Raw genomic sequence first — 23,368 nt, 5'->3', positions numbered from 1 at the left:
AGTACATTACAAATGTGATTCATACACAGTGAGTTCTAAGAGAAACATGCTTTTAATTGCTGAATTGAAATTCATTTTGATACATTTGGAGGGGACATAAAGCAAAAAAGTCATGTGGTGCAACCAACATATGCCTGCAGACCCTCATGACTGTGTGTCAAGTTTAAAAAGTCTTAAAAGTTTAAAAAGTTAAAATATCACATAATCTGACCTTTTTATGACAAAGCAAAGTTAGTTCAGGTATAAAATGTCATGTGGTATCACTTCCCAAAAATGTAATGATATTCATAAATAATTAATTATATTTGTAAAAATACTTTTTATCTGGGAAATAATAGATCTTTTGAAAATAATAATTTATATAGGCTACACATGTATTCAAAGTGTAAGGAAAATATAATGTTTTTACCTGGTGGTTACACCACATTACATTTTAAGAGTTGTTAAATTTAAATGTCTCTTGAAATGATATAAAATGTTTTTTAAAACTATACGAAACCAACTTTAATTCAAAAAGAACATTTTAAGAACTCGGGACGTGTTTTAAACTTATATGTACACCATTTTTAAATTGATAAGTCACAGTAGATCAAACAGTGGATTGTTACAGATAAAAGACAATTGAGTGGATGCTGGGTCAGTTGTGGATTGTTCTTTGTCATTCATGTTTCCTTTTGTTATCCTACACTTACGTGCCAGTAAAACATGGAAATGCATAACTCTGTTTGCATAAAATGTCAGTTTGTGGATTGTACTAAAGGAAGACAATAGCATTGGCAGTTGATCTAGAGTAAAAGCCAATCGTATGAAGAGCCAGTCTGACATATCTGCTCATTAGTCAGCCCACAGAAAAGGAAGGGCCCATACCACTTTAAACGGGGTCCCCTTTCATGGAATCGCATGCCTGGAGGGGCTGCAGTGGATTCCTCCTCTGAACCTTTGGAAACATTCACAGAAGTGAAAGAGAGGTTTCCACTCCCAGGAGTGACCGCTTGGCTTTGTGGATGGCAAAACCACCCAATCTGTAAACTGGGCCTTGGCAAGTTAAATAACAGCAGCCGAATGTCTTGGCAGTGCTGTCCTTGTAGAAATATCAGGCACAGCACTCCAGGCGGGCCCACATAGTCTAGTGACACAAGACTGTGAGCTTATTTTTAGCTTCACCAGGGAAAGGCCCCTTTCTATAGTTATGCTGGGAGATATTCTAGTTTTACGTGTTTTGTGCCATCACAGCTGTCGGTTTCATTGAACCTTCACTCTAACAAAATGCTGGGTTAAAAACAACCCTGGTTGGGTTGAAAATGGACAAACCCAGCACTTGGGTTGCTTTGACCAAGCGGTTGGGTTCAACGTTTCCCAAACGTACTGAGCAGCTTTATTTAACTCGATATTGTTTAAAAATTACTAATTGGCTGCATGGCTTAAAATGAACCCAAAATAGGTTGGAAATTAAAAATCAGACACATAATTACTAGAGGCAACAACAATAATCAAAAGGTGAACGTTTATTAATAAACAATTTAATAAATGTTTATTGTTTAATTTTATTCATTAAACGTATTAATAAATGTTTAAACATATTAATAATTGTTAATTTGCAACCTATTTTGGGTTCATTTTAAGCAAGCAATTGAGTTTTAAACAACAGTTGAGTTAAATAAAACTACCCAGCAGGTTGGGCAAACATTCAACCCAACCGCTGGGTTAAAACAACCCAATTGCTGGGTTTGTCCATTTTCAACCCAACTTGGGTTGTTTTTAACCCAGCATTTTTTTAGTGTTCATTTGCTTTTGCAGGAAGAATTACAAACACACAGTCCAGTATGATTTACATATTTATTAACTTCCATTTAAGTTAGGGTATCATCATGTGCACAGCACATACAGCACAATATTTAACAGGACCTGTATAAAACTACAGACAATATTTGGTAAAACAGGATTCAGAGCGCACTACTACAGGACTCAGACGTCAGCCCAGTTACTATAGAGCTCTGGCATGGATGCAAACGCAACTGGCGGTTCATGGATAAGCCATATGGGAATTGACAGAGAAATGGTATATAGTTTATTTCAATACACCGCATACATCCCTGTTCATAAGCGCAAACGGCAAGATTTAGAACATTGTTGTGTTGGATTGGCAGTTTGCGTGAAAGACTAGGATGTTCTGTCTGTTGATATTGCATTTTTTTTGGTTAAACAAATCAAGTCCAGTGATTTGTGTCAGTTCTACATTGTGATGAGGGTCAGAGGAACAATTTGCCTTCAGTGGCCATTCGGTCTATAGTAAACAACATCCACACTGATGCAAATCATGTCCATTTGGAAAGAGGTTTGTCACAGCTGTGAAAAAGAGAAACACAGGCAACGCTTCCCTCCTCCTGCATTAACTCAGGTAGCTCAAGTGAAACTAATTGATGTGCACATCCAGGCAGGGCACGTTAAGAAACAAATTTGGACATGCAACAACTGAAATACAACGGATTTGAGATGACACTAAATAAAATAAAACAATGCGAATGTGTTCATGCTTTTGAGGTCAATCGGTCAGTTTAAGCTTCAAAATTTTCCTTTAATTTTCCAAACATGAAGCCCAAAAGACTATCCATCCATTTACAGTTCAGCTTTACACTCAGGTAGATTCTTGCAATTAAATGCACCTGTATAGCCATTATGATAACAATAAGGAATGCTTTTTTGAAGGTAATTATAATCTCAAAATATGTTTTTAAATATGTAAAGATTTAAGATGGAAAGCATGTTTATACCTGCATGAATGTATCATGCCTTAATGTTTATTTTACTAACATCATATACCAGGTTTAAAGCAGCTTCTTAGTTTTCCACCATATTATGTTTACAAAATATATAAAGAAAAATATAGGGTTACTGGTTGAGCATATAGTATAGTCTAACAGCTGTCTGCAAATATTTCCAACATGATTATCCTTTCTAAAAGTAAATCACAGGGTAAAGATAGCTCAAACGTGACAAGGCGCAACTAGGACGCAATGGCCACCAGAGCTTCACAGAGTGGCAGAAGACTCAGAAGAGCAACTTAGTACTAAACATTCTGTTTTAGCTGATTTTCAAAGTAGGAAACTGCATGAGGTAGAAAACGACAAAAAAAAAAAAAAAGTGGGCAGTATGCCTCCTCGTAACTCACTATGGAAGTTGTGACATTTTTGTTTTTACAATAACTCTTACAACACTGTCATTTCTTTCTTTCTGTGTTACCACCATAGAAAAATACTGATCTTTTACATGACTGATTCCCCCCAGACACCTATATATCCTCCCTAAACCACAGCAAAGCCTGACATGAACTTGGCATTGTAGAGTATGTCTCTTTAAAGGGACACAGGGTACAGTATCTGCACTGCAATGCTTTTGAATTTTGAAATTCGTGTCTGCATGTTAAAGAAGCTACTTCTCTCTATCCAGAGCCTTAGAGATGTGACAAAGATTGACTGCGGATAAGTTCAAAGTTCAACCCCCCGGCAGAGCTAAAAACAGATTTGAAGGGGTAGAACTTCAGTAAGCTAGAGTAAGCCGATACTGCTTCAGTTAGATCCGAGCTCCGCACAAAGGAGCTCAGACATTGGACAATTGCTCCAGTGCTAATACTATGGGGGTTGATACACCTTAACGATTGGAGGCTTGACCTAAGACTTGTATTCTTTCCAACGAAGTACAGCGTAGACGCCATTTTGATTTTTTGAAAACGAGGCTGCGAGGGATGTTGAGTCTCGCTGTCTATCGTTTAACCAGACAAAACTTGCCCAATGACTGAACAATATTAGAACCCTCGTTTTCTTTTGCGAGAAAATAAAGATGGCGTCCACCCTGACTACCTCTACAAAACCATCGCTTTAGAACAACACAAACAGTGCAAAAAAAATGTACATTGTAGGAATTTCACTTGTATATATGAACACGTGGTAGCAGCAATGAGGATAAATTAACAAATAACAAATAAATTAATTGTTGTCTTCCACCTCGGAAAGAGGACGTTGTGATGCAATATAAAATCAACAATTATAAATAGTCTAATATATACATACATGACACGATACACTTAACCTCACATGTAACTTCTGTAGAAAGTGCATCGTCGTTCCTCCTCCAGATGAGCTCAAATTCTAGGCAAGAAATGTGTCATCGTCATGGATGTTGATACTCGATTTCCTTTTTTTGTTTTGCCAGTCTTGCTTAGTGCGATGTACATCCCAGGATGTGCCAGCGATTCGTACGCATTGTAATTATTTGCAAGGAGGTTTTCTCTGAACTTGCATTCATTTGTGAACTGCTCCTGAAAGTGACAAGGAAATAGCAATTAACCTTTTCATTGACATTTCAATAGACCGTTTCATAAGCATGGAACAAACATAACTATTTGGCATATTTTAAGACAGTTTTTGGTCTTTCTTCATAATGTTTTTGCGAGGGACAACCGAATAATTTCGCCCATGGCTTTGACTTTTAATCCCTGACTGGGTTAAAGCATCGGTTTCTGGGGCTTAATAAAGTTTATGTGCGTGAAGAAATCGGAGAGGATGGCAGTGTGGTGTTTGGGTGGTCCTCTTTGGCCAGTTCATCTTTACTCTGGGAAGGACAGTAGGTGCATGTGTTGGCTGGCAATGCTAAGAATGGAATGCGTAGTCCGAATGATCTACTGCGCTACCGTTCCTGGGTTTGTCCGTCCCACAATGAAAACACCACTAGGCACTGGAAGCACGCCACAACTGACTCCAACAATGTAACGCTGTCGGAGACTGTGGGACGGGGAGGGGATGTTGGTGGTGAGGGGATACATCTCAAGTACAGGGTGATATGTCATCGAGCTCTGATAAGAACATTCACGGGCGGAAACCTGTTGTAAATCATTTCATACTCACAGATCCGTAAAGCTTCCCTTTGCTGTTCATGGCCACGAATAGCCCGCTCCGGACGCCAAACAGTGTCACAACTCCCCTCTCCACCGGAGATATCTCAAGAAGACCTGAAACACACAACAAAGAAAATAAATGACCTTGTTTGGCTTATATCTTTAGCCCTGTCTGGCAACTCCCAATGATGACTGCCTTTCTAAAAATTGTACGTGTTTACATTTAGGTTGCCAGAGCATCCTTTTTGAAGGAAATGACACTTTCCGCCTCTTCAAATTTCCTAAAAGTAATATCGCAACTATTCTTTCTTTATTTCTAGGTAAAACCACCATGATTGATCTTGAAACCACTTCTGCTTTATTTTATTTTCACAATGAGTAATTTCATAAAACTTCTATCTGAAGCTTTGATTGAAATGTGTCAGAAAAAATAATAGCTTTGTGTCTTTGACTTAAGGGTAAAAAAATAAAATGAGTATGTTTGATATTAAAGTTAGTAATCAACTTTGAAATAATCCATCTAATCTAATGATTAAAATATAGACCGTGTGTAGCCTGTGATGAATGTTAACAAACAAGACAAACATACTAAGTACTTCTTGAGTTTGACTTTAGAAACATATAAAGCGCGTCAGTGAAGTGACAGATGTTTATAACTCCTGCTTGTTATATTGAATTTGCCCTGAACAGACATTAAGCACACACGATCATTCTTAAAATTATTAATTTTTGAAACCCTTTTAAGTCCCACAAAGAACCTTTTAATTAATAGTTCTTCAGAAAAACCTCTATACTGGTGTGAAATTCGCTAATCTGAAAAATCTTTTAAATCTGCAAAGAAAACACAAGAACCTATGGTTCTTCATGAGAAGAAAACATTGAAACCCCTTTATTTTTTAAAGAGTGAAAGCTTAATCTACCTTAAAGGATGAGTTTATCTCGCTACTAACTTTAGGCTTGGGATTTTGGCCCGGTTCCTGTCCTGCTCTGGTTACAGAGACCTGTTGCGTGCGTAATGCAGGATGCCAGATGCTGGTGCGCTCACCTGCCTTGTATCGAGAAATGTAAATGAAAGCGCTACACCAGGCTTTGTTGATGTTGTCCAACATAGCATGATGTTGAATTCGTGTAACGTTTTGTTACTTATTATATTAATTATTCTTACTGAATAACAGCCATTGAGCGTATATAATGTTTTTTTTTCTGGATTCTGTAGGCTAATTCTTTTTCATAACTCCAATTCAAATCTCAATCCAACAGCCTATCCAACATGCATGCGTTCAAAATAACATACAAAACTTACTGTAGCGGTTTTCGTTGTGCACGCCGGTAATTCTACCGTCCGGTAATACTTGGAGATGAAACCCAATGCCAACATTGCAGTAGAGACGTCGCAGTCTTTTAATGCCCGTGAGATAATCACTGTCCCGGCTGATATCTCTTTTTTCCCCGGGGATTCGGGCCAGAGAGCGCGAGTAGAGTGTCTCCCAGCGTCGCTCCACGGGGCCGCTCTGCCCACCGGGCAGCGGAGCGCAGCGCACTGAGCTTGTCATAAGTCCTAAGACCAGTATTGGTAAGAGGGCCGATTGGACACTCATCCTTCTGAGCGGTACGTGAGTGTCTGAAGGCGTTGAAGACACCAAACTACCGTCTTTCTCTATATTTGTGTCGGCAGCCAAAAAGACGCACCAAACAGCTTACTCAAGGACAGAGCTACGGTCAACCCCAGTGAGCGGCATGAAGTCGCGCTCTGTGGGTTTCCTCTCAAGACACTGTACTTCAGACTGGCGCTCAAGCTGTTTTGCTTTCACACAAAAGTTGGAAAATGTTGACCGTGAATTCTAGCCCCGCTCAGCCATGCTACTTTTCCCTTGCCGACGATATTTATATCTGCAGCGAAATTACATCACACACTACCTAGTGCATGACGAAGCAGCCTTCTGCGCCACTCCGAGCGCACTGATTCCTTATAATGTGCGCACGTCCATGCCGTGGGCAGTGAGACTACAGCGCGCGTGTGTGCGCGCGTGCGAGTGAGAGAGCCAAACGTCATAACCGATCCCTACAATAAAACCACATTCGTTAACTTTGACAATGTAATGCCGTTGCCTGTGGGAATAATGTCTTTATCAGACTCAAATCTGTGTCCGGCAAGTTATTCTTGCTATGGTTACCCGCCTTATTCATGTTCGCAAATGTCTATTTGGCGGCAGGTGGAAAGCGCGATATTTTTGTGTTATGTTAGTGTAAAATAGTTTGAAAATTAAACTTTACTTATGAAATGCATAAAATTAAGTTTACTGTAGGCTATGTACTTTGCAAAACAACCCATGCAACAATTCGTTTTATATATATAGTTGGTCTGTCTTTGTGTAAGCTTCCTTTATAATCGGACAGAAATCAAATAAATTATGTATGGGAGGATGTATCGGAAATCACAACGTTAACAGGAGACCGTTCTATAAATGAACAACAACAGGGGGAAAAAACATAGGTCGAATTCGAAGGAATTACAAATTCAAGCAAGTGGCCATGTTCCCCGAAAACTAAAGGAAATGAAGCAAAGACGTTGATGTGCAAACGTAATTGATGAAGTGTAATGCAGCCTTTGGACATCGCACTGACAGCGTAAGGACTTCTAGATAATTCAGCCCGACAATTCTTATAGCTGACCTCTTACAAGTGTCTAGTTGTGAATGTTGTGCGTCATAGCATTGTGGGGGAGAACATGTAAACCGCTGGAAACATCACACTGTGAGTCAAGCTCTCTCCGCGGCCCCGGGTAATGCGCGCTCCCTGCTGCTAGTGTAGAGGATGCGACGTAAAACGGAAAGACCATGGGGGATGGTGCAAACACGTATCAACATAAAAGTAAGACACCTATACTTGAAAGCTCAAAAGATTGTAATTTGCGTTGCTATTGATAGAGGCTTTCGTAAGTGGAAATTATTCTGCCCAGAATCAACAAGTCTTTAACACACCGACTACTCAGGCAGTTTAGATGCTGAATGAACTCTTGAGGGTGTATTTACTATATTGGAGCAAATTGCGCAGAGGGTTTAATTACACATCCCTTTATAGAAGAAGGACTCTTTTCTGTTCTGTTGTTTGTATACTCTAAACATGTTCCTCGTTTACAAAGACATTACATTTGTCTGTTAGTCTATACAGTGGCACCCAAAGGTATTTTGGTAATATAGTATAAAAAATTTAGGCTATGAAATATCGGTAACACTTTAGTATAGGGAACATATATTCACTATTAACTACGACTTTTCCCTGAATAAACTCCTAATTGACTTTTTATTAATAGTAAGTAAGGTAGTTGTTAAGTTTAGGTATTGGGTAGGATTAAGAATGTAGAATAAGGTCATGCAGAATAAGGCATTAATATGTGCTTAATAATTACTAATAAACAGCCAATAGTCTAGTAATATGCATGCTAATAAGCAACTAAAAGACCCTAAAATAAAGTGTTACCGAAATATCTATAACATTAGTAACACTTTAGTATAGGGAACACATATTCACTATTAACTACGACTTTTCCATCAATAAACTCCTAATTTACTTCTTATTAATAGTTAGTAAGTTAGTTGTTAAGTTTAGGTATATGTAGAATATGATCATGTAGAATAAGGCATTAATATGTGCTTTATAACTACTACTAAACAGCCAAAATTCTAGGAATATGCATGCTAATAAACAACTAGTTAAAAGACCCTAAAATAAAGTGTTACCATTATCGTTCAAAAGTGATTGTTTGTAAAGTTGATGAACTACACCTGTGGTTACTCTACACTGTAAAAAGAATGGTTGGTTTAACTTAAAAAAGTAAGTTAAGTTTACTTTGAAATTGAAATTGAAATAATAAAAAATAGTTAATACAATGAAGGCAGTTGGTTTAATCAACAGAAACTCAGAATATTATGTTATCTGAACCACATTAAGTTAATTTGACAAAAGAAAAAAATTTGATAAATCATGAAAATAACTTTTTACAGTGTACATTTGTGTGAACTTGAGGTGAATTTACTTTATGTCCTCAAAAAACAAAACATAAAAACTGCACTCGGGTTGGTTCAAAGTATTTCCCTTTGTCCAAAGTGCCCTAAAAAAAGTAAAATAAGCTCTAAAATAATTTGTTTGCACATAGTTTGTTATATATTATTTTAGTCCAAAAATGAACAAATGCATACAGTTTTTAACAGAATTTGATGCACACACTCATTTCTGCATAAACGAACTACAATGAAAGACACGAACTTTGATACAGAAAGTGGTCATTTGTCATTGGATTCATTGTCTTTGGATTTTTAGGGAGTGGTAAAATGTCCAAAACTTCATTCGCTGAATACGATTTTAATTGAAAAGTCTTCTCTGTTTTTGATTTGCTTATACAATTCATTATGCCAAACAAACAAAAAGTTTCCTCGCCATAACTCTTGTTCGCCCCGCCTTTGTTTCGCATGACAACGTTTCCTCCAGACAGAACACTCTCATCTCTTAACTTCAAAAAGAAGAGCTGAATACCCCTAGAGACTGAGCCTGTTACCCAAATTGCTTGACCTAGGCGATCCCACCCATCCAAGTGCTGACGGTTCACTAAATGTTACTTGCTGATGGGGGTCTTCTGTACACAGGAACGGGTCGTTTGTCAGGAGGTTCATTTGATCTAAGAATGTGTGGCTGGTTTTATATACATGTTTGGGGCACAGAGACTGATCAAACAGACTGGAGACTCAAATGGAAAAGGCGCGTAATGCTTTATTGCCGCAGCTGAATTATCATGACAAAAATTTAGAGGTTATATTTAGAACCACACACCATGCTTGTGATAATTTCGTCTGAGTGGTTTTGGGAGACCGAAGTGTCCTTGCTACAGAAGTAAGTAGCAACTAACACATGGTCTATATCACTTACAAGCAGAGAAATGAAGTGAATTTAATAATAACAGGGCGCTCAGCCGCTCTCCATGGTGCTGCAGTCGCGCTCAACCGCCTCAGTTCCGCCTCTCAGCTGTGTTTTGAAATGAGGCGAATTACGTTCGATTAAACTATTAAAACAAAGAGGTCGCCTTAAAACAAAGAGGTCGGTATCGGGTATTTTTATTAAATAATAGTGACATGAAATACGTAATGACATTCCGTGAGCAACTGACTTATTATACTTGTAGTCTAGATTACATGATAGCACATCTTAGAGATGGCTATTTGATGTGCGTGTTTACATCTGGAAGACGCATTTTTTTAGAGTGTTTGTTCATCTGCAATACATCTACAGAGCTTTTTTCTGTCAGATGTCAAATAGACGTTTAGAAAATGTCTTTAAGATGTTATGATTTAGAATGTATGTAAAACTGACATCTTAAAGAGGTCTATGAGATGTTTGTAAACAGCAGATGCTTTCCAGATGAAGTTATCTTTAACAGACATCTTGCAGACGTACATGTGCTATCTGGGTTAATTACGCTCTTTAAAATGCTGGGTTGTTTCAGCTTATGTTTGGGTCAAATATGGACAAAACCCAATGGTTGAGTTTGTCCTTACTTGACCCAAACATGGGTTGAAACTACCCAGCAGTTTTTAGAGTGTATCTGCAATGCTTGAGCATTTAATAAATCAGGCACGATTCCTTTAACTGTGAGCTCTCACAGTAAAACAGTAAAATTATTAGCTATGAGCAAGCGTTTAGTTTCACTGTGCTTTATTTGCCGTGCAAGTCAAAAATCTCATTAATATCAAACACAGATGCGACAACCCGCCCTTCAAATTCTAGATTCATTGCTAAGACAACAGTGACAACCTTATGAAAAGATCCTGTGATTTCACAGCAACTGGACAGAAGTCAGTGCTTCCCTCTATGGGACGCTTTTGGAAGTACAGAGAGGCGCTGGAATTGCCAAATGCGAACTGAGAACTTGGAGTGCATTAACCTTTCTGACATCGTGTTAGTGAGACTAATTCAAACAGGAAAAGTTTTTTTTAAGAAAAAAAAAAACAAACATTTACGACTACTGTAAAATTTGCAAATGGCTTTATTGAATAAAGGCAAAAAAGTTTGATGTGTGTAAGTGGAATTTATTTTCACTGCTTTTATAGGCATCTTCACAAAGCCTTCTTTCGTTCTTTGTCTCATATGCAGCCTATGCTATTTTTGATAATATCCCAGAAAAATAGCTTAGTCAAAAATATGAAGGATTTTACAGCTTAACTCTAAATCGGTTATGTCATTTTATCTCAAGCTATCAGCATTAATAAATGTATCAATTAAAATATAGTTAAGCTGGAAGCAATATGGTGTGATGTTAGTGCAGAGGTCAGCAACTCTACAAGGTCCACAAAGATGGCCAGTAGGAGGCCTGTCTGTACGAACAAAGACCCCTCAGGCTCCGCTGGGTCAATACTTGAGGAATTCCTGACGATACCAATTAGATGGGCACGAGGAGCAGCCCTTTGAGGCCCTCGGGCCAGAGAAGAATGAGACTGAATCGCAGTGATTTTAATTGGAGCAGTTTTCACTATAGCGGACGGCTTAAAGTAATTTCTGAGAAAGCACTCGTTGGGTAATTTAATTATCAATAGATTTAAAAACCATTGGAATTATTTTGGAGATTTATTTATTTATTTATTCATTCATTCATTTATCACTTTCTGTTCCCATTCGAAATTACATATGCGAGATATAATCTCAAGATGAGCCCCGCTAGACAACCCGCTACTGCATCTTATGGCCTTGGTTTGAAGATGAGATTTTGGGCAGCTATAGGTTAATGAGCGCTTATATGCCCACGACATGGCGGCAGACACGTCATTGTTGAAGGCAGGTCATCAGAAGTCGCTCGATCGGGACGCTGAACTTTAACCCCTGGGTCTCTGTTTACTTGTTATATGCCACTGAACTAATAGGGGCGTCGTGTGCCTGAATAGGTTAAAACTAGGACCAAAGAGCATGAAAAACTTTGCACACAGGTTCAATATATTTTATTGGACAGAATGAACTCCGTCATTTCAGTGACTAGAAATATTTTGTAGCCCATTTGTATGAGGTATTCTGGTTCTCTGATTTATTTAAATGGGAATAGAAAAATATAAAGTTTACGTGCAGCGCCTTAAGTTCAGCAAACAATACTCTTTTTTTATCTAGATCCTTTTTCTTCTTTTTTTTATGTATGTTGTATGGTTATTTGGAGATTCAGTTCTTGATGTTTCAGGTTCTTCAGATCAGTGATGCACCAGCAGCAAAGGGATTGCTTAAGAAAAAAGAGTGTAAAAAGTTACACCCTAAAGTTCTAAATCTGAAGTAAACCTTTATTTTTAGAAGTACACTCTTAAAAATAATGGCCCCTTATTGGCATCCATGGTTCCATGAAGAACTTTAAACATCCATGGAACATTTTCGTTCCACAGAAGGTTCTTTAAATTATTAAAACGCTCTTCACACTAAGGAAAAAATGGTTCTTTTTAAGAACTGTTCCAAAGTTTTTTGGGGGAACCAAATGGTTCTTTAATTGCATCGAAAATTATTTGTGAGAGCAAACCCCCAGGAGATGTTATTCGTATTATTTGCTACAAGCTATCATTTATTTTCCATGACTGAGTGATGAAAGAAAGCGCTCCTCAGTTTCTGATTAATAGAAGCGATTATAGAATATAATATTTGACTTCGCGGAAAGCTTTGATCTCGCCTCTCATGTATTTATGTATTTATGAATGGGTTTGTGAAAAATAAGGTATCAGGAGGGCGAAACAAAGGTTCATTCAAACACTTCCATTTATCTAGAGTACAGCATTCCTGTTGAGTAATATTAGAGTTTGGCATTCATAACAAACTATACAACGCGTTACACTTTCTAAAACACATTTTTTTTTCATCGGGGATTGCCTTGTTTCTCAGATCTCAGGCTCTCGTCGTTTAGAAAAAGGAAGAAGAATGTCTCAAGCGACACGGCTTCCCAGGTTTCCCCAGAGATATGCCATTGTGACCGCCAGGAAGCTCTCTCGTACCTGCGAAGTATAGAATAACACGTCTTTTTTCTCTCTCCTATAGATTTCAAAAGCACAGATCTCTGTTCTAGCTTGAAGAAGCCGATCTTCATGCGAAACACACGGACGTGTTAAAATAAAAATAAAAGAGTTGCAGTTTAAATGCGTATGTTTTACAAAGAGGTCCTGTTTTACTTTTCTGCCTTTTTTAATTTTCTTTTCATCTAGATGATGTCACTTGAGGCAGTTAAGGAAAAATGGGGGGGTTGGTCCCAAGAGGGAGTCCCTTTTTACCGGACCGCCGAGAGACTTCAATACCTCCGCGATCACTTTCAGTTGCACTGAATACATCTGCAGCCATTGCCTTGTTTACCGACATTAATGTAGCTGTCAAAGCGTTAATTAACCTCCATATATCATGTGTTCCAGAAACAGAGAACAGCGAGTAACACCATTGGATCATGAATGCTTAGCAATAAAACAAAAAATATATATTCCATATAATTTATTGGTGACATTCCTCCAGATGTTTAGCTTTCAGTGTCGAACAATGCCGTTTTAATGCATTGCTCTGCTTACAGTGTTCAATACATATGACATTTATCAAAACTATGCTTCAGAGCTGATGTCATTACATATATTTAGACTCATATTTGCATTAAGAAATAGGAAACTGGAGAGTCTACTCTTAAGGGATTGTTCAGTGTTATTCTAACTACTAATCTCTTCCGAAGAAAAATCTTTGATATTTGGAAGTGTAGAAACTATGTCATCAATAACTTAAAAAACATATAAACAAAATAAATATGCATTACATTAGTAATATACAAAGTACTCCTGATTGCAGTTTAAGAACAGTAGCCTATCACATGTAAGTTAAAAAGCATCTGTTTTATGTGTATGGATCTTTGTTTTCTACTTTATACTTCAATAAGGAAAAAGTGCTTGTCTGTACACCACCTTTAAAGCCATACATAACACATCTTCGGCATTGTCAAGCACTCGAACAACGTCCTAATTTATGATTACAAACATTTACTCTATGTTATCTTGCTCAAATAAAAAAGTAAATGACTGTACAGCTATGTACAATAATTACACGCCTTTAACAGAAAAGACTTCCAAAAGTGAGAACATGACGTGGTGCATGTCATAAAAAAGCAAAACTTTCAGTAGTGATAATTTTGGTCACACAAACATATCTGGTAAACTCTCAGCCCTTCTTGCCACATAATTCCTCGAAAAGTGTTCTCGAAAATCATCCTCTCCAGAGAAAATTGTTCCATGTGACTCTCAGTGGCTTTGGACCTCTTCTCCTCCATCTGTGTCAAGAGAGTGTTAAATGTCAGCCCTTCTGCCGTGGCCCTTGGAGCCCCTGTGTCGTCGTCTCCTGCGCTCTGCCCGACCGACAGGGGGTCTGTGAGAGCCCGTCTGGTGCCGCTGGCTCTCTCTGAGCTTGCGCACCATCTCATGGTCCTTGTTGCCCAGAACACGGGGCAGGAAGAGGGAAGCTTTGTCCGTGCTCCGTGTCTTAAAGCCCCTCCTGGGCCGGCCCTTTCCATTGATGGACACGTACCACTGCCTTTTAGAACTGGCGCGGCGCTTGCCACCCCCTGCACCGGACCCTGCCTGGGGAGGCTGGGTCGTGGCGTGGTGCCTTGATGCATAGGTGTTATAGCCCAGCTCATGAATGCGCTCCAGGAACTCACACTCTCGGTTGAAGACTTCCTGAAAGGGTTAAAAAACAAAAATCTTATTAGCCTACTTCTCTACATTTTTCATCTTGCAACATGGTGGTTCAGTGCGGCCACAAAAACATTCTTTAACAAGAGGTCATTTCCTTTAAAAGTCAACATTTGGTCCAAACTCATTGGTTTTTCAACACCTCCCTGCATAACCTGCCAAAAGTCCTTGCATGTGGTGATCACCAGAAATTTCAGTGACAAGGTCCCCAGTGAGGCAAACAAAACTCAGTAATCAAACTCTCAGTAATCTAGCAGCATGTGGGCATACTCGTTCCGCATGAAAAACACCACCATGTGGCGATAGCCTCAAATAGCCCTCCTTGCTATCTGATCCTACTGCTAGACGAATTTCAGCTACTTGATTTTCCGACGTGACATAACACTTACCGAAGCATACAGACGTCCTTTCTCATTCATAGCCAGGTATCTTCCCGAAAACAGGCCCTTGATCGCCACCACACCAACATCGACAGCTGTGATCTCGAGTATGCCTAGGAAAAGGAGTGGAGCACTAGTTAGTGCGCATGCTAGAAATGGGGAAAACACTAAAGTGCACTGTTGGATTCAGTACAAGGTCAGCCGAGTTCGGCCGTCTGTTTTCAAAAACATGTCAAGGTTTAATGTTTGAAATCGTAGTTTTGTTTATTTTATTCAGTTACTTGTATTATTAATCAATGATATAGAAAAAAGTAACCGTACATTACATTAATTTATATGTACATAATAAACAAAGTTTCTTCAGTATAATATAAATTAATATAAATTGATTTGCTATAATATTAGTAATTGCTTTATGTCTTATCATTAAATCAACTTATTAATATAGCTTTTCATTAAAGCTAAACCTTTAACAATGTAACCGACATTAAATATTAAGTATGGAAATGTATGTTTTTCAATAGGATTAATTGTAAATTATATGCTGTTTTAAATGTATGTATATAGTTTATTTATATATTTAGTATTTTTCGTTTATTGAGTCACAATCTACACAACATACGCTGTCAGGTTAGATATACAGACACTAAACGCCTCTTAAAGAGGATGTTTATTCATCCCTTTTTCCCACTGATTAATGGCTCTCCTCATTCTTCTGTTTCGAATAATCATCCTTTTACGTTGGATAAACACATCCGTTGTCTAAGTCATTATGTTAAACTGTCTGTTGAATCCTGTTTTCATATGGTAATTGTCCATGGGCACTCGGATTTTACTAATTAGAAAACTACAGATAAATGAACGCTGTAATTTAAAGAACGATCATTTAAGAATCTAATGTAGGCTACAAAGTGTATAGCCTACTCTCTGACAGCGAACTGATATTACGATGTAAGTATTTTGTATGTATGATACAAAATAATGGGATACAGTGTTGCTTCATTCTTTAAGACCTAATTTTTAGTTACTTAAATTGTTCAATCCGCAGTAGTTGCTTTACTGTGATAAGAATGCTAATTAAAATGATCTCGGCTCCTTAATGATGTTAATCAATATTAAATAAATAATGTTTTCACGCATTCGCACAATTACGCAAGTCTCTGATCATACCGCACAGAAATTGACATTCACAAATATGAAACGTGAGAACAGTTTACTCACTGAAAGGATTGTTTTCATCAAGAGATCCGTCTATTTTTCCGTTCGGGTGAATTTGCAAATGATATTTTGTGGCGCAGTAAAGTTTCCTGCGTCTCGGAGCTCCACCGAGGTGCTCGTAAACCCCGCCGCGTCCACCAGCATCTCGCCGCTGCCTCGGGTCACACGCCTGGCCCCTGGCACAAGGCGCCCTTGGGGTCCTGGTCAGCCTCGGAGCCAGAGATTCCTGCAAACTCGGATCCAAGGAGCTCAGTAACAACAAGAGCAGAATTATAACCATTGTGGCATGGCGGGATGTCGGCAAAATCTCGCTGGAATAGAAAGAGCTGGCACACGGGGTCCCATCAAAGAAGTTTCATTTGTCAGTGATCCATTAAAAAAAAAGAAAGAAAATTTGCTGTATCCCTCTATCCTCTCTTTAATACGTCGCGGTCATCTGTTCGAGCCGGCTTGGTGGCAACAGCATGGGTTCGCCTCGTTGGTGCTCATGGGATCCACTCGGCTCTCCAAGCAGACTGTATCTGACCGAGGAGGAGAAAACAAGCCAGTCGGTTTCACAGGGAGCCTATCGTGAGATTTCGCTGATCGACAGTGTGCGCAGAAATAAAAGAGCCCTCCTGCAACAATAGCCCGAACCCCGACCAATTGATACAAAGGAAAAGGGGAGGCAAGGTATCAGTCTTGTGTGAACCAAGAGGTTGCAGCGTGGATAAAATTACACAGCACTACACACGGTGGCTTACAGCGGAAAACCGCATCACAAAGAGAGAGAGAGACATCCGAGGACAGAGTTTTTACTTCTTTTGAAAGATCCGAAAATTATATTTAAGCATGAACACTGGCCTCTGGGTGAGCCGCTATTAATTCTCTTTTCATGCTTGTTGGCACATTTCGACAGTGATGTTAACATTCATAGACACACGCACGTGGCTTTCAATGATCCACACTTATGTATGGAATGTTTCTGGCTCTTAATATAAAACAGTGACTGACAACACGAAATGGTCTCGACAATTGGCTTGATAAATCACTTCTAAAGGACAAAAGTTCCAGATAAGACACGGGTTAATAAGCGATTCATAATTCCCAGCAGTAAATAGGAACGAAATCGTGATTCAGAAACGTCCAATTTTTTTTTTTTTTTAATAGAATGGGAATGCTTTCTTCAAACAACCCACTATCGCTCCGAAGTAGCCTTCATTTCAGTCATTCATTCAAAACATCGCATAGGCTATAAAGCACAGTCAGATGCTCTGAATAAATCGATCAAGCCCTGTTTTTCCAATCAATTTGCAATTTCGAGATGAATAAATCCAAGCGCCGTTTCGCGAAATGTGCGTCCTGATTAAAAAACCAAACATATTCCGTTCCCTCACAAACACTTTTCTTTTGCTCTTAATCAATCTAGCAGGCCATGGAAATTAAAACACGCATCTTCTCTCAGGAAGCAGACTGCAAGTGCGACTCAAAGCCCTACAGCCACTTCCACTCGAGCTCCTGGTGTGTGCTGCTAGTGGGTGGAAGACTAACACGCAAATGACTTCTGCCTAAATTGCTTCCATCTTGGTCGCATTATGGTTACCATTCTCGTAATTAGCACCATCATCTACAAATCTCCCTGCCCTTTGGCGCAACACCAGCGCATGCTATTGGAAACCTCGTGGGAAGGCACCCTTCATTTGTCTTCGCTTTCCATACATCACTTGGCGTCCCTGACTGTTTGTCACACAGTTTTGAAACAGGGAGCTAATAAGTTATTAGTCGCGCTGCGGAGCCGGTGTGTGTCGAGACTAGACGGAGAGTTTATGAGCCGACTGATGTACATCAGCAGCCGCTCTGGTGACCATCTCTGAGAGAGACGCGCTTGATGTGGTTTGATCCTGACAGAGGGTTGCATTTCTGATGTGGTCGGCTGTTTCTTTCTGGAAGTATTTTAATTACGGCCCACAGCCGCCCACAAAGCCCAGCAGTAATAATCAGTATGAGAGAGAGAGAGAGAGAGAGAGATAGGGAGAGAGGAGGGGGAGTTGAGTTCACTCAGGATGTTGCCGATTATTTTGAAGCTGAACGGTTAAATCGTACCATGTTAAAGTAGTTTTCTTTACCGTACCCTCATTTATCACTTTACCTTCTTCGCAACCCTTTGCTTTTTAAATTAAACAAGGGGAGACTGATGGATTAGTTGACGCCAACAGTTTAACCACTTACAGGGTTGAAATCACTATCGTTATAGATTATAATTGGATTTGTGTGTATATGAGTAGATTTTAAATGACAGAACTGGTGTCATTTGAATAAGCGGGTTCTCTTGTTTAATTTGATATATAATGATATATAACATATACATAAGCTTATCATCTTAATTTAAGAAATTAAAAATATCAGGTTGGGGGTTGTAACACTTCTCAAAGAGACAGTCAGTGTTATTGGTAAAATCGTAAAAAAAAAAAAAAAAAAAAAAAAAAAAAAAAACAATATTAGAATGACCCACATGCACACATGCTTAGGACTTTTTATACTTGTTGAACTAAAATGTTTCCCATGTATTTACCATTTTGAATTTAAATGTTTAAAATGAAATGAGGGTGTGTGGTGATATCATAATAATTTTAGTTTTGAATTTTATTGCCACAGTAAATTCATGAATGTCATTTAAAAAGTCTGTGTTTTCCATTAGTTTTACAGGCCACCAGCACTCTTTGTACTCAAAATTAATTTATGGCATAAGTTAAATTTATGGCATACGTTTGTAGCAGAGAGCCATAAGAATATTACATAAATGTTTGTTAAAACTACTACACAAGTCACTGCTAAATGAAATGTGTTAGACACCAGTCGCCTGTGTTTTTATGGTAACACTTTAGTATAGGGAACACATATTCACTATTAACTATGACTTTTCCATCAAAAAACTCCTAATTTACTGCTTATTAATAGTTAGTAAGGTAGTTGTTGAGTTTAGGTATTGGTAGGATTAAGAATGTAGAATAAGGTCATGTAGAATAAGGCATTAATATGTGCTTTATAATTACTAATAAACAGCCAATATTTTAGTAATATGCATGCTAATAAGCAACTAGTTAAAATAAAGTGTTACCAAAGTTGGTTATTACTGTGTAACTAACTGTAAAAAACTGAAAGGGGAAGGAAAGTATATTCAAATGTTTTATTATAGGTAAAAATGGTAACACTTTATTTTAGGGTCTTTTAATTAGTTGCTTATTAGCATGCATATTACTAGAATATTGGCTGTTTATTAGTACTTATAAAGCACAAATTAATGCTTTATTCTGGATGACCTTATTCTACATTCTTAATCCTACCCAATATACCTCAATTTAACAACTAACTTAGTACCTATTGATAAGCAGTAAATTAGGAGTTTATTGAGGGAAAAGTCATAGTTAATAGAGAATATGTGATCCCCATATTAAAACCTTTTTTTGCAACAATATACTGAGCAGTGTTTTTCTTGATTGTAAACTATTGTTAGTTTGATTTATTTACTCTTGACATTACTTGTAGTATGTCTTTATTTATTACCCAATAGTATGTAAAACACAAATACTCATATGAAAAATAACACTGTACACTGATCTAAATTTTAAAAAGGTTTAAAAAGGATTTTTGTTATGCAGTTGATTCTGTGATGACTTGAATAAACTTGTTTACCATATGAAACACATATAACTAAATATTTTAACAGTGGATAAAGTTTCCAATTAGAACAAAAAGAGCTTTGCAGCTTGATGTCATAAAAGAACCCTTTTAAGTTCCGAACAGTGTTCCAAACGTTTTATTTTCCAGTTGAACTATTTACTGGTGTTTTAAAAACACAGAACATCAAGAACTATTTATATAATGTATAAAATGATTCAATATTGCCAACTAAAAAAAAAAAAAAAAAAAAAAAAAAAAAAAAAACTTTTTTCTGAAAAGAAGAGTTTGGTGCTTCAAAGAATCAGTGAATTTAACAAAGCTCAATAGTCACTGGGTTTTTTTCTGGCTCCTTTGCAGAAAAGGAGGTTCCACAATCCAGACCAAATCAAGCTGACCTCTGAACCTTTTCTGCTGTACTTTTTCTCATGCCATGTTTTTTTTTTTTTTTTTTTTTGCGCTAGTGATCTGAGGGCCTGGCTAGAGCCAGACGGGAATGCCTCTCGTCCCCTGACAAATCACTGTTGAGCCCCTTTTGTCCGGGTTTACTTTGATCTCACCTGCTTGTCAGGGGCTCAGAAAGAACTCCCGTACAGTCCCAACGCACTGCAAACAAATTGGCAACCACTTTATTCTCATAACTCATTACCCCAGGTTGGTTTGGGGAAAAAAAAGGTTAACCTCTTTAAATACCCTATTACTACAAAGCATTTTCACGAGTATGTTTTGGAGTATGTTAACCATTTACGTAACGTTCTTATTCTTTTGCCAGAGAGCCCTCAACAGAGCCTCACATCATCACGTCCATCGGCTTTTCAGCAGAACATTGGAAAGAGAGATTTACGGGATGATTTTAAGATGCTGGCCGTACCGCCTCATTGCACCTTTTCCATTTCATAGCCTGTGAGATGTCAGAAGTGCTGGATTGATTTCTGTGGTGCAGACACGCCCAATTTATCTGTCAGGGTCGAACATGCCAAAGGACACTTTTATTTGCTTTGAACTGATTTTTATGCAACACCCTTAATACTGATTCCAGTTCCCAAGGGACAGATCATCTACCTCATGACACACACTTTTCATAAATCTCAATGACGGCTCAAAGTGATTTGCCAGCAGCACTTTTCTCTCTCTCGCTCTCTCCGTTTTAATTTCTCTCTCACACTCTCTCTCTATTCCTCTCCCACACTTCGTCTTGAAACCAGATAGGTCTTCCTTATACCTCTGCAGCCCTTTGATTCTTAGCTGCAGGTCTCAAATACCTTTTGGGAGGACAGTGGATTTCTCTGCACCTTCCAACAGTAAAATGATTGTGGCGGCCTGTAACTGTATAAGGCATCAATGGCCGCCACACTGAGCGCTCAGGGTGCTGAGCGACGAAAGCAATCGACGCATTTTCCAGCTGCTACGCATCTCGGTCAATGCAAACTGTTTATATGGCAAAACCGATCGGTTTTGTGCACTGTTTTCGTCCGGTACAGTACCAGTCCCTTCCTGCTCTTTCTATTCCGCTCTCCAGCGGGGAAGGAAAACAATGTCGCGCCACTGCTGCACAGCGCACCGCTCATGCCGACAGTGACGAAGCAGCTGTCGATGACTCATTTGAAACTCAATGTCACCTAATTTCCCTTAAATATAAGGCCATTGACAGAGGGGATGGGGTCCCCAGCAGGGGCCAGTGCATGTGAAAGGGCCATGTTGATTGTGTAAAAGATGGATGGCAGAGGAGTGTTTGCTGCAAACTGCATTGTTCCCATTTCTCCTTTTCAAAACTTCATGGCAACATTTATATGGACCCTCTCTGAGCTTTTACTTTCACACACCTTTTGTTCTTCTCTATACCTCCTTAAAAATACTTGAGCGCACACACACACATACAAAATAACACTATATACGTTAAAGGGTTAGTTCACCCAAACATTACAATTCTGTCATCATTTACTCACCCTCATGTGTTTCCAAACCTGTGTGGCTTTCTTTCTTCTGTGGAACACAAAAGAAGATATTTTTTTGTAAAAATGCCCTTTTTTGTCTATGCAATAGGTGTGTTTACATGCACTGATTTCTGCCAATTTGTAAGAATCAAATCCCATTTCAGATTCACAAAGTTTTCACTCTAAAAAATGCTGGGTTAAAAATAAACCAAGTTGGGTTGAAAATGGACAAATCCAGAGGTTGGGTTAAATGTTTGCCCAACATGCTGGGAAGTTTTATGTAACTCAACTATTGTTTAAAAATCACTATATGACTGGTTTAAAATGAGCCCAAAATAGGTTGGAAATTAAAATCAGGCACATAATTACTAGAGGCAACAGTAATAATCAAAAGGTGAACATTTATTAATAAACAATTTAATAAATGCTTATTGTTTAATAATTATTAATTCAACTTATTAATAAATGTTCATTTATTAAACATTAATAAATGTTCATTTCCAACAAACTTTGGGTTCATTTTAAGCAAGCAATACAGTAATAGTTGAGTTAAGTAAAACTACCAAGCACATTTGGTGCAAACATTTAACCCAACCACTGGGTTGAAACAACCCAATTTCTGTGTTTGTCCATTTTCAAACCAACTGGGTTGTTTTTAAACCAGCATTTTTAGAGTGTAGTCTTTGTGTACAGAACCGGAGAAAACCATTAGCATAATTGTTGTTTTTTGCCTTGACAAAATACATACACTCTAAAAAATACTGGGTTAAAAACAACCCAATTTGGGTTATTTGGCAACCCAATGTGGGTAAATATTGGACAGAACATATGCTGGGTTATTTTTACCCAGCTTGCTGGGTTTTATACATTAACCCATTTGCTGGGTTGTTTTTTTATCAGTGCTGGGTCAGTCAATTTGATATGGGTTTTTAATTTTAAATAATAAAAATGCATCTCTGTACACATGGAACATTTCATATACAATATTTTTTATTCAATGGCAAGTCAGTCTTTTCATTGGACGGCCCTGAAACTTCCATAGTGGCGCTGGTGCATTTGAGTGTAGATCCGGTGTGTGTTGCGTTTGTAGAAGGCTAGCGTTCCAAGCAGACTGTGGCGTACATGTAAACAAAAAAAAACAAAAAAAAAGTGAAATGTGAGACTACAGATGTTTTCCTCTTTGTACAGTAATAATTTGAGAAGAATACAATGTAATACAAACCTTTATTTCATTTAGGAATTTTCCTTCAGGAAGTTTTCTCTCAGAACAGAAAACAAAATGACCGTTAAGTTCCAGTTTTAACTGGTTTGGCACAGACTACCCAACATTGGGTTACATTTACCCAGCACTGGGTAGGTATGTGAGGGGGTTCATTGACAGTAAAAGTGTCCCAGCAGCAGAGATACAGAAAAACTACCCAGCACCTAGGTAAAAATATTAAAAATAAAATTTATTTTTAATAGAATTAATAAAATTATAAGATTACCCAGCATTTGGGTTAAAAAAAAACAAAAAAAAACAACCCAGTATTTTTTTAGAGTGTAAAGGTAAAGCTGACA

At 38.2% G+C, this 23,368-nt stretch overlaps 2 protein-coding genes across 2 annotated transcripts; both read right to left on the bottom strand.

The window, feature by feature from the left end:
* Positions 1–1,822: 1,822 nt before the first annotated feature.
* fgf4 (fibroblast growth factor 4) lies at positions 1,823–7,004 on the bottom strand. Its single transcript, XM_048186193.1, has 3 exons — positions 6,195–7,004; positions 4,902–5,005; positions 1,823–4,315 (listed from the first exon to the last, which is right to left on the bottom strand). The coding sequence occupies exons 1-3, from the start codon at positions 6,487–6,489 to the stop codon at positions 4,139–4,141; spliced, it is 576 nt and encodes a 191-aa protein (XP_048042150.1). The 5' UTR covers positions 6,490–7,004; the 3' UTR covers positions 1,823–4,138.
* A 6,366-nt stretch (positions 7,005–13,370) lies between these two features.
* fgf3 (fibroblast growth factor 3) lies at positions 13,371–18,084 on the bottom strand. Its single transcript, XM_048186191.1, has 3 exons — positions 16,221–18,084; positions 15,009–15,112; positions 13,371–14,604 (listed from the first exon to the last, which is right to left on the bottom strand). The coding sequence occupies exons 1-3, from the start codon at positions 16,495–16,497 to the stop codon at positions 14,215–14,217; spliced, it is 771 nt and encodes a 256-aa protein (XP_048042148.1). The 5' UTR covers positions 16,498–18,084; the 3' UTR covers positions 13,371–14,214.
* Between the last annotated feature and the right edge of the window lie 5,284 nt (positions 18,085–23,368).

The sequence above is a fragment of the Megalobrama amblycephala genome, linkage group LG3 (assembly GCF_018812025.1).
Source record: "Megalobrama amblycephala isolate DHTTF-2021 linkage group LG3, ASM1881202v1, whole genome shotgun sequence".
In the NCBI taxonomy this organism is placed as follows: Eukaryota; Metazoa; Chordata; class Actinopteri; order Cypriniformes; family Xenocyprididae; genus Megalobrama; species Megalobrama amblycephala.
This window is presented reverse-complemented; position numbering and strand designations above follow the sequence as displayed.